A 17,608-nucleotide genomic window follows, 5' to 3' on the forward strand; every position below is an offset into this window, starting at 1 on the left:
GTAACGAAGCGCTGTCACCACGACATGCAGGACGTCCGACATCAGCTAGCAGAAAATCACATGAATGAAAACTCGGTGGTCTGTTGAGTCTGAATCTTGCTGTATTTCACGTCATGCAAGTCGCGGAACGCACTGCTGACATACACTGGATTCTTCATTTGTTCCCTCTTCTCACGTACAGTTAAATTGCCACTATAATACGTTAATTTGGAGAACGATCATTGCTTAAACCTTAGTCATACCCTAAATACAGTCACTGACTTTAAGGATTGCTTCGAGTTATAGAACGACAACAATAAACTATGCTGAACAATTATCCTCGATTAAACACAATCTAAAGACTGCTTCGAGTTACGAACCAAAGCACTTTCTCAGCGATTACCCTAGCTGTACCAGGGTGTGGTGACCCTAGCTGTACCAGGACGTGGTGACCCTAGCTGTACCAGGGTGTGGTGACCCTAGCTGTACCAGGGTGTGGTGACCCTAGCTCTACCAGGGTGTGGTGACCCTAGCTGTACCAGGGTGTGGTGACCCTAGCTGTACCAGGGTGTGGTGACCCTAGCTGTACCAGGGTGTGGTGACCCTAGCCGTACCAGGACGTGGTGACCCTAGCTGTACCAGGATGTGGTGATCTCTGGCTGTACCATGGTGTGGTGACCCCTGGCTGGGTTTGGTGATTCTGGCTGTACCAGGGTGTGGTGACCCTGGCTGGGTGTGGTGATCCTGGCTAGATGTGGTGATTCTGGCTGTACCAGGGTGTGGTGACCCTGGCTAGGTGTGGTGATCCTGGCAGGGTGTGGTGATTCTGGCTGTACCAGGGTGTGGTGACCTCTAGCCGTACCAGGGTGTGGTGCCCCTGGCCGTACCAGGGTGTGGTGACCTTGGCTGTACCAGGATGTGGTGACCCTATCTGGGTGTGGTGATTCTGGCTGTACCAGGGTGTGGTGACCCTGGCAGGGTGTGGTGATTCTGGCTGTATCAGGGTGTGGTGATCAAGGCTATACTAGGATGTGGTGACCCTATCTGGGTGTGGTGACCCTGGCCGTACCAGGATGTGGTGCCCTGGCTGGGTGTGGTAACCCTGGCTGTACCAGGATGTGGTGCCCCTGGCAGGGTGTGGTGACCCTGGCTGTACCAGAATGTGGTGCCCCTGGCTGGGTGTGGTGATTCTGGCTGTACCAGGGTGTGGTGACCCTGGCTGGGTGTGGTGATTCTGGCTGTACCAGGGTGTGGTGATCAAGGCTATACTAGGATGTGATGTCTTTGCCCGTACCAGAGTGCAGAATGCTGCAATTTCGTACAACAGATGATTTATATTATTCACCATATTCTGTTGTCGAAAGTGTTTCACCGTATAGTTTTAGCAAGAAAAGTGTATCGTCGCTTGGTATGTTGGATCATCCACTGATATTGTGATGTCGATTGCAAATACTTCCACCTTTCTTTACAGGGACATATTTTGTTGAATTTTGTTTAGGAAAATGTATGAACTTCAATATTATTCCTGTGAGTCCCCAGCTCAGATGGCGGGATACGTTCAATGTTGACCCACTTGTTTTGTGTAATTCAAAGCACGTTCTACGAGCACCGGTTGTAAGGCTGACAACGTGACCACCGTGTATGTGAAGACATGTTAGGCCACAACCTTCACTATAACACGATGGAAGCGCCCCTGGACGCTGCACCATTCACATATCATACGGTGAACTTTCAGGAATCAGCATGCCATGAAGCTGATGTCAGGTATAGAAGATTTCAGAAATAGATATATTACATCAGGGAGACTATATGTGTTGTAGATTATCATCCCCAGGGACATTAAGTCTTCTTAATATACTCCACTTGTTCGCCAAGAGGAAATTTATTGAAATATATTCCACAAGACATTATCAAAGTGCTATTTTCATCACAACAAACTAGATGCATAACTCTGAAGGAGATCTGTTACTTAAACTGCAATAATCTACGCACATTCAAGTAACAGCATTAGAGCCGGCTCCATTAAGGCGGGAACCGGCTATTCTTAAGGGCCCTGTAAGACGCCACAACCGGAAGTGACGTAATATAAGGAAAGTGGTAGTAAAAGAGATCTATGGGTCTCGTGACTGGTTACAAAAGATCGCACTGCAACATCTGTCCATTATTAATGGGTGGTTGTGAAATATTAGGAATCAAATAGCAAGACAAGACACAAGCGTGTTATTTTAAAGATTTTCTTGGAGTGAATACAATTTACAGCAAACACAGTTATTCTGTTTTAGAGGCATTTTAGAAGTTGCTGAGCTAAAGGTGAAGGAAATTATGGATGATCAACTTCTTTATTTTCACAATGGCGATGGCGTTTATGTTAGTGAACGTTATGTAAGTTAGCTAGATGTTGCCAGCTGTTCGCGACAAGGAAAGCGCATCCCCTCCTTGCTGTCTGAACCATGAATGGTATTGGATGAATTCCTAACATAATCGACAGCCATGTCGTGGTGCTGGAACATAGCAAACCAATTTGCTTTATGTTGACATATATTATGTAGAAAAATAAAACATAAACACAGTTGCATTCATATTGTGTCCGGGTGAAGATCAATACTCTTTGACATCCCTTCGTAAACCGTTTATACCATCGGTTGTTAGTTATTGAAACAAGAAGCAACTGTTGTAGAGTGAGTAAAACTGTAAATGAATCATTCTCTCGATTTCAGTTTTTTAAAGCGTGTTCTGCTTTAGGTAAAGTTTTTAGGAACATCTAAACTTATCCCTGTTCAAACGCTTGCTTGTAAAATAGCATTTTCCGTTTTCTGTTTACAAAATATCATTCACCAAAACGTAGCACTGTTCGAGCAGATGCGCATCCAGTTTACATGTAGAATGATTTGCTGGGGTATACAATGCATGATATGATACACAAGTACGAGACAAATGCCACGAATAACAGCGGTTCAAGAGAGAGAAAGAGCCTTTGATGGGGTCCATGAGGGGTCGACATACAATGCTGTTGCCAACCCCATCGGATGCACCGTACCACCGTTTTAAGACTTATTCAGCGCTACAGAGAGACTGGGGTCACCGTCGACAGCCCAGGAAGTGACGTCCACGCATCACAACGCCAGCTGAAGATAGGTACCACCGTCATTAGAGAACGAGGGTACCGTTTCTTTTGGCGTGTAGCGTATGTTTCAGTAACCACTGATTCACCAATATTTCGCTCATGTATATATGTGTCTTGACCACACCCATGTTCCTGGTTTTCTGACTGTGTCGGTTATGTCTGCGAGTGTGCTGCTGTAACTCCAGGTGGTAAAACGCCGAATAATAAGTCTATTTACAGATGGTTGCTTATTCTAAACGACTCTGGTTATATAGTACACTACTCATATAAAGGCTGGCGTCATTTATTTTCTAAAATTGGATTTAATTGATTTTATGAATTGGTTCTGTGGATGCAATCCAAAACGAGCAGTCATTTATTTGTACTTACATGTATTGAGGGCTGTTCAGAGTTACTGAAATGGTTCTACCGAGGCACTCTGTGTTGGGACGTCACATTAGGAATTCTATCGCATAATCATAACTAAACTTCTTTTTTCGCATTGAAGGCTCCTTGGGCTCAATGATTACCCTATAATTAACGTTGATATGTAATATACGGTCTAGGTGTCAAGGGCTCATTCCAGTTTATTACAGATGCCGCCTTTTACTATACCTATACATACCGTCTTTAACCATTCCAATAGATACCACCCACAATATATTTATAACGGTAATTTAAGAAGTACAGGATATCATAACTGCCAGGCCACGCTGTCTGTCATACCTAGTCTTCAGCATATACAGTACATTTCTAACATCTCTCGGAAATGACACTGAGGCATCCTTGTGTTGACTGAGGATTTGTTGATACTCAAGCCACTCTTGTCCTCTACATTTATAAGTTTTATTACTTTTTGTCAAACACTTTATGGCAGTCGTAAGTAGTGTTACAGAAGTGTGACAAGCATTATTAAGTTTATTACCATTTGTTGCAGGCTTTACGACAGTCATACACTGTTTCTAGAGAGCAGTGACTTGTAGGTTTATGTGTCATATTTCATTAGCCAACACACTTGAGACGTTTCAACACGTAAGATCCTCATCTCTACACTGTGGCATCTACAGACAGGAGCTGACGTGGCGCGTGTTAAAGACATAGTGACGGGACAGGTGACGTGGCTCGTGTTACAGATGTAGTGACGGGGCAGGTGACGTGGCTCGTGTTAAAGATATAGTGACGGGACAGGTGACGTGGCTCGTGTTACAGATGTAGTGACGGGGCAGGTGACGTGGTTCATGTTACAGATGTAGTGACGGGGCAGGTGACGGGGCTCGTGTTACAGAGGTAGTGATGGGGCAGGTGACGTGGTTCATGTTACAGAAGCAGTAACGGGGAAGCAAGTTTGGCGGGTTATTCCAATACAGTGGAAAGTGCATCCGTACAGACGTAGTACTTTCTAAATGCCCTGTTTCATGTGAACAGACAAGAATGAAACTGCTGACAGTTTTCAGATGCTGAATTTCTGATTTGAATTGCGAATGTGCTTGATATGTCTACTGGATTAGTGCTACCAAAAGCTTTACATTTTAACTTAATGTTTGAATGTTACGGCATATAACAATACTACACTCCCAATCCATTTGACCCGTGAAGGTCCCGGGGTAGAATAGGCCTTCAGCAACCCATGCTTGCCATAAAAGGCGACTCAGCTTGTCGTAAGAGGCGACTAACGGGATCGGGTGGTCAGGCTCGCTGACTTGATTGACACATGTCATCGGTTCCCAATTGCGCAGATCGATGCTCATGTTGATAATCACTGGATTGTCTGGTCCAGACTCGATTATTTACAGACCGCCGCCATATAGCTGTAATATTGCTAAGTGCGGCGTAAAACTAAACTCACTCACTCACTCACCCAATCCATTTACAGGACACGGGATAGAACTTGATTTCAGAAACTTGGGTATTGTACAGCTAAGGCAGCTGACGGTACCAGGTGGCCAAGCTATACTAGTATTAGCTGATGTATGCCATCGTACCTCAGTTACGTACATAAATGCTCATTGTAACAGTCACTGGATTGCCTGGCCCAGACTCGATTATGCACAGCATACCGCTATGTTTAAGCAACAAACAAACAACCAAGCTAGCTTACAATGACCATAACACGAATTTTATTCACCCGGCGCTGAACTGAAATTTATTTGAGGCATCAAAACCACTGAAAGTTTTCATGTGTTGAATCGTACCGAATGCACTGAATCATTATATGCCATTAATTGAGCTCTAGGTATCCCCGGTAGGCACTGCTGGTGTCGCCACTCTTAATAACAAAACCACCATGAGTCAAGGAATGAAGTTTTTCCCCATTTTGCCGTATGGGGTAATTCTGTACAAAGTTACATTATAAAATGTTTTAACAGAATTGAACTTATCTGCAGCTTTCGTAGCAAGTGGAACATTCCTGTTTATGATTCAACATGGTATCAATACAGCCTACTGTGTTTTCAATACAAAATACAAAATACCACTCATTGGTTGAGATGAGGATTATTTTAAGTGTGAGACCAGGATCTGGTGGTGCATTTGCTGGTCCAGGTTTTTTTATGTCTTATCTCTGTACAACAGAGATACACGTTTTAGAATCAGAACGGCTTTTTTGTGCTGATGTAAGGTTTCAACATATGTCCTCGTCTTGCTTGTAGAGGACAGCAAGACTTCGAATGAAAATCTGGACTGGGGTGAACCGGGATGTTTCCTCTTTTTAAGCCTGCGCCAATGACGGCATCACGCAAAACACATAAAGTCCTTTTGGAAATCTGTACAAACGTACAAAAATACGTGGTGGTTGAATGAAATAATAGATACCTCAGTAACTACGACTGAAGGTTTGAAAAGTGTAGGTAAGTTAGCTTCTTTAGTTAAGACAGCAAAGAGAACAGAGAGTGATTAAAACGCCCCGAGCCGAACATTGATGGGTAGCATGGATGGAGCCTGGTGCTGAGTCATTTCCAACACAATCGCTCCGAGGTTCATACATCTCTGCCCAAGGAGAGGTTGTGAGGATCCTGCTGAAGTAAACCGTTTCATGTTGGTGAACCACGTCATCATCTTTGGCAACGATGCCCGATCATCGTGAACGCCGACATCTGGCATGGCGAACTGGTGTCAAGCCTCAGCAAGCGACACTGTCAAGGTGACAACAGACTTTTACCAAGATTCTAGTGGAGCAGTAAAGTTTCGTGAGATGTCCTCGTCCTTTGATATCCTCACTGGAGATACACATGATTGTATAGCTGAGATGTGGGTGGAACATAGACAACACTGACCGTCTGTTAGGTCTTCCTCTTAACATACCTGTTCGATGGACAGCCTGGAAGTCCGATGTTTGTTGCGAATCCAGACGGTCAGTTACAGGTTGGACACAGGGGTCAAGTGTATATTATGACGCAGAATTGACACCTGGTAAATTCGGGTGACACATTCACACAAGGCTGAAACAGGGGCGGACATGACGTCACAGTTCCAAACATTTAACCACGCACCTGTTTCGTATTTGGTATAAGTCACATTCCGTAATCATGTAAGCAAAGTTACCATGAACAAAGAATATTCTAATTGTCAGAATGTTATTTGCATTATAGGTGTTTCGTATACTAATGCCTGTGATCTTTATCAAGTTGATTTGTTTGTTGTTACACGCCGTTATATTCTCGTGTCACGCTGGAGGAGCCTATGCAGATTGTCACAGATTGTCACAGATTGTCACTCTTGCAAGGTACGCCGAATTACACGGATGTGAGACTGAAAGTAACTGTTGGTGATGTCATTAGGTTGTAATTGTAAAACGACCTTGCAGTACCGAGGCGTGCAGTACTCTAAGTACTGTCTAATACTTGTAACTTGCTGTGTCACGGAGCCTTAAAATAGAACACTTCAGAGAGAAGTGCATGATGACATCAGATTTACTGTCAAAAAGCACCAACATACATAGCAGATGGAGACATAGGTTTCTGTTGAGGATATAACTTAAACATATTGTCACCATTACTTCCCTTGATATCAGATGTGTTGTTCTGTGTTTATACATAATCCAATAAGTTACCTAAAGTATGCGTACCTACAAGCTGATTACGATAATTAGCCTATCAAGGCTAATCTAGCCAGCAACATTGCATTACTGACAGTCGAATGTTTTGTGATTATCGTGGTCAGTCTGGGCGTGATTTCAGTGTCCTCAGTGGTTGGGGTACGGGTGGGGGAATGCACACAATATCACGTGATCAGATAACTCTCGCGCAGTTTCGAGAACTGTCAATAACAGATTGAGTGTGTTTGAAAAATGTTGCAAAGAAAAACCGGCCCCTTGTCCAGTCAGCTCGCCATTCGTGAACCTGTATACAACACACGTGTGTATTAATGTGCTGGGCAACATCTCTACTCGGATACAACCGAGTTTCCAACAAACCAGCACCAATTGAACGTAGGAGGAGTACTAGAGAACTGTAAGAATGGATAATTGAAAGTCTGCAATTGTTTGTTGCATGACCTCCTGTCCTGACCTCCTGTTCGGCCACAACCACTACAAGCCAGACACAAGTGAATAGTCGCGGTAAAGCACTGGTTTCGGTGAAAACCCAAACAAACTGAATTTCGATGCCCTTATAACCGACTTAAAATGATACAGTGTTGCCATTCTCCACATCAGAGGCAGTAACTGATGTGAAGCAATTACTTGCTACATCTTGCCGTGGCCTCGGCACGGCCTCAGGTTCACGTCTGTGTGTTGCTGTTTCGCTGTTTTCACGATGTTACATTCCAGCATGAGTTTTGAGGCCGGTATAGATAACATGAAAAATTGATACACAGACTGATATGGCCTTGACATTTGTTATTCATTACAATGCTTACAACAGATCCAGTTGGTCTATATTTTCATTCAAATACGCGCGTGTATCAAATAAAACATTGGTGTCTATTGTCATATGCTGGTGATAATATAAAAATATCATTAAATGACCATACTAATTGAGAGAAATCCTTTCTGTTGTGCGTGTTTACATGAGGAAATCCAACTGGTATAAACAGATAAGGCCACAACACAAATGACATAACATGTCCCGTCACACATACCACGTGGTGAAACTTTCCGTGCCCGTGGCCGGTGTTAAAGGTCCAGGTTTGTTGTAGGGGAATACCGACAGTGGCATTGACCTCGACCTTTGAAGACCCTGTGTGCCACTGCAAATCACTATGGTCAATTATCTGGTTTGAATAGATAAGGTGTCCCTGTAATCCCGTGAAGACTGAGGCCTGTGGTACAAAATGTAAAAATAAACATGATTTAGTTGACGTCAATGAGTCCTTGGTTGCTTCCACCTGAACTATGCACAAGTCTGGAACAATGACCAGCATCGCTAACACAAACATACATGACGCGTGTACCTTAGCAAAAACTCTCTGTCAATACATCGTGCACTGTGTTTTAGAAACAATTGGTTTCAGATATTATGTACCAATAAAAGTTCTGTATTCTTTTATCATTTTGAAAATGTATAAACGTTTCAAAATTCAAGACATTTTAAAAATCTTTAAGAAACTTTCCTGGAGTGATGACTAAGCACCAATTCACGTTGTTATTGACAAGATATCTTTTACCTGAGATATTTTCAAATGAAAATCTCCCGTCACGATATGGCTGAAATATTGTCGTCGTGACGTTAAATATTAACTCACTCACTCACTCACTTCAAATGAAAACCCAACGTATGATAACATATCCTGGGAGTTTTAGTCTGGTTTTCGTCCTTCTTGCTCAGTTAAAGTTGGATAAAGATCCTCCATATCATGTTTTGTCATGCATTGTCTGTGTGTGTGTGTGCGCGTGCGTGTGCGTGCGTGTGCATGTATGTATGTATGTATGTATGTATGTATGTATGTATGTATGTATGTATGTATGTACGTATGTATGTGTGTGTGTGAGTGTGTGTATGTGTGCGGGTGTGTGTGTGTATGTGTGTGTGCGTGCGTGTGTATGTGTGTGTATGTGTGCGCGCAGGTGTGTGTGTGTATGTGTGTGCGGGTGTGTGCATGCGTGTGTGTATGTGTGTGTGCGTGTGTGCATGCGGGTGTGTGTGCGTGCGCGCGCGCGGGTGTGTGTGTATGTGTGTGTGCATGCGTGTATATGTGTGTGTGCGTGTGTGTGTGTGCGGGTGTGTATGTGTGTATGTATATGTGTGTGTGTGCGTGTGCGTGTGTTTGTGTATGTGTATATGTGTATGTGTGTGTGTGTGTGTGTGTGTGTGTGTATGTGTGTGCGTGTGTGTGTGCGGGGGTGTGTTTTGATGTGAAGGATTAAAAGAATAGATGTACGTAAAGAACCTAAACAATTAGTGTCAATAGAGCTGTTTTGTGATTTTGATGTTTCCCCCCTCCTCCCCTTCATCATGTGTGAGCATTTTGATTCAAAATCACATGAGAATTATAACAACTGTTTGTGGAAAGATAAGCGTCGTTTTCTCTAAACGTTGGCATCGATCACAAAATACTTCTTCAGTTGTAAACAACCGCAGGAAATGTGGTACAAGGTAACATTGCGTATTGCATTGGATATCATTTGAATTGTCCTTCTTATGTTAAACATGATCTGTTTTTGAACATTTGGTTATTTTTCAGCAAGAGTTGTTTGTCGCTCTGTACGTTTTCTGAAAGAGCAAGAGACATGACGGGAAAGCAAGCAAACAAACAACATGAACCAATAATGAACACGTTCCCTTTAATCCGGGAATCACCCGAGTAGACGGCCCAGTCTTCCAGTACCTTCCTATAATGCTGCCAAATATGGGCGATATCAGTAAGGTGTGGAATATTTGTGCTCAATACGGCAACGCTATGGAATTTTCCTCGTTTGAAATAGACTCTTGGACTTTTGAAGGGTCGCTGTCTCATAGAGCCATGTGTTGTTCCAGTTTATCATCCCCAGATAACACCACGTGATAAAGACGAGAGCCCTCTGTGTCGGCGAATCTGATTGGATGTTGTTCACCTCGACAGTGGAGGTCAGCAGTATAAAGCCAGTCGGAACCCTCGTTTCATCACTCTCTCGGGTCGACGCCTTACGGTAACCTGCTACGTCCACAGGTATGACAGTTCCTGGTTTGATCTTTGACGTTATTGACTGTGAATGGTTTAACTGTCTGTTACAGTATAATATTGGTTTTGTTTAGTGATTACAGTCATCCACACTGTGGAACTGCTGGATTAGCAGAAGAGGCAACATAATCTGATTCTGATGCGACGTTTCAGTATAGAGACACCAAAAACGAGTTGTCATTCATGAAAGGATATTGCTTTTACTATTCGCACTGCTATTCCTTATCAATAAATGTATGTTTGCATGTGTGCACGTTTGCGTGTTGTTGGATGGTTACCGCACGCTGTTTCAGCGAGAGAAGGGGAGGGGGCACCTTAGAGAAACCGACTGATCATCTCGACGTTACTACAGCATGTATTCTAAAACTACAACTAACAAATCGTCTCTATTCAGAAATTGTTTCCCATAAGTATTTGTGTTCACTTGCAGTTTATATATTACTTTAGGCCCACACACCCTCCGTGCTACCCCAAAGGTTTGTGCAGTCCCTCCCTATCCCTGTCCAACCTCCAAATTCATCTTCTACACCCATAATCCAAATAGTGGTCTACCCCAACCGCCGCCACACCTTCATCATCAGTTGGGCTTTGGTGATTCTAGTGTTGCTGGTATCAACGCCACGCTAGGTCCATGTTAACGTGAGCAGTTACAGTGAATTCACTCCCAAGTCACGTCTCGTTGTTCTGGATGGCTGTCTATTGCCTAATACTAATTAGTTACATGCACCATTGGCTCATGTGCGGTATTCACAGTCAGTTTACAGGAATAATACGCGTCAATGTTTGTTTCCAGGACAACGATTAATGACAACGCTTAGAACACAGTGAAAGGATTCTCTGTTTCAACTGTCAAGGTAGGTTTGCATGACTGGCTTGGTGAGTGAGTGAGTCTTGGTTTACTTCCCCTTGAACAATATTTCAGTTCACTAACGACGTGTCATCATGAAGTAGCAGGTAAACCGACGTTATACGTGTGGTTGATTACACGACTTCTGTGAAGTCCTTCATGGAAATAAGAGATAATCAGACCAACCAACGATGTTTGGACACAACTCAGAAAAGGGAAATTCGGTGTCTAACCTCGATGGTCCGACCAGTGGGACATGATTTGTGGTGATCGTAGACAGTTTGAGCAACAAAGCAAAAGCAGGAATAAAACTTCGAGACCATATGCATTACCTGTGACCATGGAGCAAATTGTTTTGAATGTGAATCTGATCTATGGAAAATTTCATTGTTCTTTAAGCCATATTGAATAATACTTATCTTCATTGGCGAAACAACATCGATTCTGGATCAGCCAAACACATGGATGAGCATCGCTCTCGGGTTAACATGATACAAGAAGCATACATTAATACTGGCTTTCGATCATCGTGGCGCCGAGGTTGCTTTGTACATGTAGACATATCTCATGTCAACATGGACGTAAGCCGTTGTCTAATCCGGCTGTATAAGCATGTGTGTGCGTTATTGTTAAAGAAACTTTATGTTTGGTTCCAGTTTTCAAGAATGTCTCTCGTAACGCTCCAAGATAAGGAAGGTCACAGCATGAAGGTGCTGTCCTCCAACGGCCACCTGTTCCACTCCGTCACTCTACCAATCTCGTATGATGAACACCTGGAGAACATCGGTGACCTCGAGGTCAGGCATGACGACGTCCTGTTCTGTGCTTACCCCAAATCAGGTAAATACAACTCCCGCCATTCCGATACTTCACCGCCTTCTGTGATACGGCACCGTTTCATAACAGGTCACTCATTATTTCAACACATTATCTACACCACCAGATCGTTCTGTTATCAGACACACAAGTCTTTCTGTAATCTGGCATCCTCTGTTATAGTCGATCTACGTTCGCCACTATGACTCGGTATTTGTACAGTAGTTACTGTTTTCCTCGTCCTCTCGGACACTGTCAGTGACACCTGGGGAAACACTTTGCCTATGACTGAAGGTGGTCCACCGGTGTCTGGAGCACAGGCGCTGGCGTTTTAGTTATCACAAAATGTAATCCTTCTCTTGGTAGCAATCTTATGATGCATATCGAGAGTACGAATATAACATTTAAATCATAAATGAACTCACGACAGGGGACAATTCACCTGTGTAAGGGCGAAAGGGCAAGAACCCAGTTTTCTGTGTAGCAATTCAGTGCTGTATCCACTGCCGACCCAAGCCTTTGTGGTTATGGGAACAAACTCTATATGGTGATTTTATTGAGATTCTTTTCAGTGTTTTCACTAACATCCAATTTGTTAAAAGTATGAGGGAGTATTGGTTTACGCCACATGTACATATATTTCATCAATATCAGAGCGTGAAAATGTTTGCACCGTCCTTTTATTTGGGGAGTCGAACGAGGACATTCCGAGTGGTGTGCGTTAACCACTGCGCCACTGTGTCTGTATTCGGGTGAACTGAGTACAGTATAGACGGATGTGTTCACCATGGAGATCTTCAAAGCGTATTGCTTCTGTTTCTTTCAGTGGTACACAGTTAAGCACACGTGTTAAGCACGAGTGCCCAAAGCATGCTTTCAAACGGAAATGACCACGTGTTTGAAAACATGAGTTGCACGAGAAGCAGATTAGTCCGACGTTTAATGTCAGATCGTGAGATTAGGTAGTTGAGCTTATGTGAGCAGAGCGAGTGTCGGAAGCAGCAGGAGAGTTGTTTCCTGCCAGGACGCCAGGACGCCAGGTTTGGAATTGTGACTTTCCCGTCTCGCATTTCCGCATTACTGTACCTGTATGATTTATATACTACTCATACTTTGATAGGGATTTTCACTAGCTCTCTGGCCACATATATTAAAATGCTTCATGGATGCATAAGTTCGGATTATTCCTATCAAAATGTGAGTAGTATATTACGACGATGCCTGAACGACCTTCGTCCCTGTGTGACTCTGTTAGTAATCCTGCCGGTTGTTGATTCAAACTGACATTGTATTGATAACAGAAAAAACACCTATACATATAAAATCAAAAGTAGGGGATACTCTGAAATAACACTGACGTAAATTTCCAAAGATATAAGACGTGTTAAACTAAAATTGTATTACTGCAAACAGAATCACATCTACGGATGTTCGTTCCCGCCAAGTCATGGATATATTTTCCTGGAATGTCGCATTGCCAATGTATAGGTCTCGCATTGCCAATGGCGCATTGTCGCATTGTCGCATTAAAGCCCGTTGGTTTGTCACGTGGTCTGAGCGTGTTGCTCTACCCCCAGGTACCCACTGGCTGTGGGAGGTCACAAACATGGTGATGAACGGACGCGCCGAGTACAGCAAGGACAGGAACGACGTCGGAATGTTGGACTTCATCCACCGTGACAACATCGACAACCTCACTTCTCCGCGTATCCTGAATACCCACTTCCGGCCCTGTCATCTTCCACGACAGGTGGTTACTAAGAAGCCCAAGGTGATCCTCGTTATCCGCCACCCCAAGGACATCGCCGTCTCCTACTACAACATGGTCAGGGGGAAGAAGGACGCTGCCAACAACACCGTGGACAAGCTCAAGCCCCAGGACACCTACGAGGGCAAGTGGAAACACTTCCTCGACATGTTCCTCGACGGCAAAGGTGAAAATCAAACCTCCCTCTTCAGCACTGTTAGAAACTTTTCATCTCCTTCAGCTCGTTTTATTCATCTCCTATTTTTATTTCCATTTGTCGTCTCCTCCACCTCTCTCCATCCACAATTCTCTCCGCCCCCCCCCCCCCTCTCTCTCTCTCTCTCTCCATGTCTCTCTCTAGGCACGAGCTGACCCCACCTATGTACTGTTACAGTTCCCTATGGCTCCTGGTTTGACTACATCGAGGCCTGGGATACAATTATGAGGGAAAACCCAGACCTGCCGGTGCACGTTGTTCGATTCGAGGATATGAAGAAGGTGCGTGTTACGCTGATCTGACACATTCACATACAGGACGCGCGTAACAGTAGACAAACATCGCTTACTTTTCTAGCTCAAATTGTAACTTGAATAAAAATGTCTGATAGTTTGTCTGGGATTTCGTCATTAGACGTCGCATTTTTTACCTTTAACGTGATACACAGTTGACGTGAGAAGTGGAGAATATTCGCCGATAATCAAGGATTATTAAACATTTAGTACCCATGCAGGTCCCTAGACATACAAGCCATAACATCCATGGAACTACTATTCGATGGGAAAAGTTCTAGCTTATGACAATCGATCTCAGCTCTGTGGCAAGTCAGTACCAAGTCAGGGTTAAGTTGCAGCAGGTGTAGGGTTAGGGTCGTGCTAGATGTTGTGTCTGCATAAACCGAGTTTCTTTTGTTTTTATCATTGTAAAACAAAGCCCTGGTCTTCTTCAAGACGGAATTCCGAAAGTTTATATGAATGAATCATAGTCTACTTACACGTAACACTGTCATGATCACCCGACTGTCTATTGTTTACAGGATCCCGTGGAACAAGTGAAGAAACTGGCTAACTTCCTCGGCTCAGACATTGGTCACCAGACGTGTGAGGAGATCGCCGACGCCTGCAGCTTCCACAAGCTGAAGAAGGCTTGTCACGGGACCAAAGACATGTTGTGCGCCATCAGCTGGAAGGCCGGCGGAGGACTTTTCAGGAAAGGTGAGTTACAGGGCCTGTCGCATTGTCACTTCTACACGGGTATATACCAGTAGCATATGTGATGCTCATGCTGTTGGTCACTGAACTGTTGATCACTGAATCATTCGATTCCAGACTCGATTACTTACAGACCGCTGCCATGTAGCTGGAATATTGCTGAGTGTGGCGTAAAACAAGAAACCAACCTACCATTCCCGGGTTTTGTATGGACTACCCTCCTCAAACACAAGTGAAAGCAACCGGTTGGCATTGTATTCGTTTTTCTAACCAGCCAATCAACGCTCAACGCTGAGTATCAAGCGATGGGGAAACCAGCAAGTGCTATTATGAAAATATGTTTAACTCTCATTGCACGGCAGTGTATCTCATGCAACACCTTCCACGGCCTTGCTGCCATCTTGCACACTTGTTGCCAGAATTTCCACATGCTTGTAGTTGACTCACTAGAGGTTCTCGGATTGAACCCGGATCTTGCAATGTTAAGGCTAGAGGTGCAGGGCCAACACAGTCGTCGTAATGTTTTGTGCCCCAGTAATGCACCTTCAGGGGCCCTTCGGAATATAGCGAGCTTGGGGATAGGCACCCCACAGGTGAAAATATCACTGACGATTCAGAACATTGCCCCAAGTAATTGCAAAGACCAAACCTAATGAAGCTGATGATTAGTTTCTTTCTCGCACTGGCAGTAACACATTTGATGTTTCAGGGAGAGCTGGCGAATGGAAGAACTGGTTTGACGAAACCCAGAATGACCAGTTTGACAGAGTATATAACAAGAAACTATCGCAACTATCCTATCTCAACAGATATCAGATGTAGTTTAGCCCTACAATCACCTTCTTCGTCGCCATTACGGAAACGCGCAATCGTGACCTCTCGTGTCATTTCGGACCAGCCGACAAGTTACGGAAATTGACGTTTGATGACGGACGAATGGGAGACGACTGAAGATTTACCGCAGATCCACTGACAATCTATCAATGATACTGAAATGAACATCATAATCCACTGGGAAAGGTGTGAATATTCAGTTTATCTGATTCCAAATTTGGTGATATTTTCAATACTCATTGAACTTTTTGAGGCTTCGTGTCTGTTTTGTGTATTCTGCAGACGGTCTTTCCTTGGCATCCCATGTGATTGATTACACTGTGTCCTTACTCCAACTTCGGGGATTCTTTGGTTTTTTTAAATTTTCAAATTGTAACAAAAAAGAGAAAGCGTCTGTGCATGTTGACAATGCGCAAGTACCATGGCGGAAAATGCCCATGATGTTTGTTTTTTAGTGTAAATATTTCCTTGTTGATCAGTATTCTTTTATAATTTTGTTTTGTTTGTAAATAAAACATGTTTCTCTCTACTACTGTCTTACGAACAATGCCGCAGTGGCCTATGACTGAAAATATACCCATATCGATAATTATGTTTACTCTGTATTCATGCCCGCCTTTTAAAAGATGGCAACCCGCAAGAAAGAAAACACGTCCAAACCAAACAAAAACATCAAGTTAAAAACAACAAAAGCAACATAGAAAGAAAATATATAAACATGGATAAAATACAAATATGTCCATTCTAAGATTCGAACCTCCGTGTACAGTTATGGTAACTTCCCAGTTTTGGCAGTCTGTTGTGCACTGGACCATGCAGGTGTTGGATCTCACTGCATTCTGAATAATCATCACCACCGCTTGTGGCAGTGTGCTTACAGGTGGAAATATCCGCGCAGTGAGCAAACACTGCTTACATGGATAAGTGTGCCATATATAAATATCCTAAAATAACATTGGGAATAAAACACCATCAGCCTATAAAATACTTTGTTATCCTGTTCTCTTCTTCTCTCTACATCGGAGCTGATTAAATCAATCAAGACTCATTAACAAGGTGTCAAGGAGCTATTTGTTAAGTGCGAGTCATAAACTGCCAAAAGTGGGATAGCTGTTCCAGCTCTTTAACGAGGTGTGAAATCTCACGGCCAAAAGTGGGAATAAAACACAGACACGTCGTTGAGGATAAGCAAGCTGATGGGTGTAAGAGGACCAATCAGCTGATCCATCACACCAACTCCGTCACGGATTAATACATTGATTTGTACAGCTGAAACATCGCAGACTGAAATCTGCCAACGGGGCCCACCGGGCCAACATCAGCTTGAGCATCACTGTTGATGTTGATCACTGGATGATCTGGTCCAGAGGCGATCAAACACAGACCGCCTACATATAGCCCGAATACAGGTGAGTATGGCCTCAAGTATGCCTTGAACAGCTGACAAAGGATGTGCTACACGTGCGTACAGAAGTTAACTCCTGTAAATGTACTGGAGAAGTCGCAATCACTAATGCAACAGAGATTGACACTTACTGACAGAAATGCCTCCGAGGCAGTATCTCGGTGAAGCAACAAAATGGAGAATTGTGGGGATGATAGAGAGGGGGGGCATCATTATGTGAAGTTGCCCGGCAGATGGGTAAATCAAAAAGTGTAATTTCACGCCCGTGGGATAAGTACCGTCAAACGGGTGGGGTTGCAACGAGACCTGGGCGTGGTAGACCAAAATCAACGACACCACGACAGGATCGTCTCATTACGTTAATTGCTCTACGCGATAGGTTTAGATCGGCCCCTGCCATCAATAGAGAATTCCGCACACTCACTAGAAGACGCATTTCAACCTCAACCGTTAAAAACCGACTCTATCAAGCTCGTCTGAAAGCAAGACGACCTTTTAAGGGTGTCACCCTTTCAGCTCACCATAAGCGCCAAAGATTGGCATGGGCTAGGCAGCATCAGGGACGGGCTATGC

At 43.7% G+C, this 17,608-nt stretch overlaps 1 protein-coding gene across 1 annotated transcript; it reads left to right on the top strand.

The window, feature by feature from the left end:
• The first annotated feature begins 10,121 nt into the window (after positions 1-10,121).
• Positions 10,122-16,159, top strand: LOC137285727 (sulfotransferase 1B1-like). Its single transcript, XM_067817756.1, has 7 exons — positions 10,122-10,165; positions 10,971-11,031; positions 11,681-11,864; positions 13,418-13,774; positions 13,982-14,085; positions 14,622-14,799; positions 15,506-16,159. The coding sequence occupies exons 3-7, from the start codon at positions 11,690-11,692 to the stop codon at positions 15,616-15,618; spliced, it is 927 nt and encodes a 308-aa protein (XP_067673857.1). The 5' UTR covers positions 10,122-10,165; positions 10,971-11,031; positions 11,681-11,689; the 3' UTR covers positions 15,619-16,159.
• The last annotated feature ends 1,449 nt before the right edge of the window (positions 16,160-17,608 follow it).

Source organism: Haliotis asinina, chromosome 1, assembly GCF_037392515.1.
Source record: "Haliotis asinina isolate JCU_RB_2024 chromosome 1, JCU_Hal_asi_v2, whole genome shotgun sequence".
Lineage (NCBI taxonomy): Eukaryota > Metazoa > Mollusca > Gastropoda > Lepetellida > Haliotidae > Haliotis > Haliotis asinina.

Coding starts and splice junctions, on each gene's coding strand:
- LOC137285727 (XM_067817756.1), top strand. CDS start 11,690: ATGTCTCTCGTAACGCTCCAAGATAAGGAAGGTCACAGCATGAAGGTG. Junction 14,086..14,621: donor GATTCGAGGATATGAAGAAG/GTGCGTGTTACG, acceptor TATTGTTTACAG/GATCCCGTGGAACAAGTGAA. Junction 14,800..15,505: donor CGGAGGACTTTTCAGGAAAG/GTGAGTTACAGG, acceptor TTGATGTTTCAG/GGAGAGCTGGCGAATGGAAG.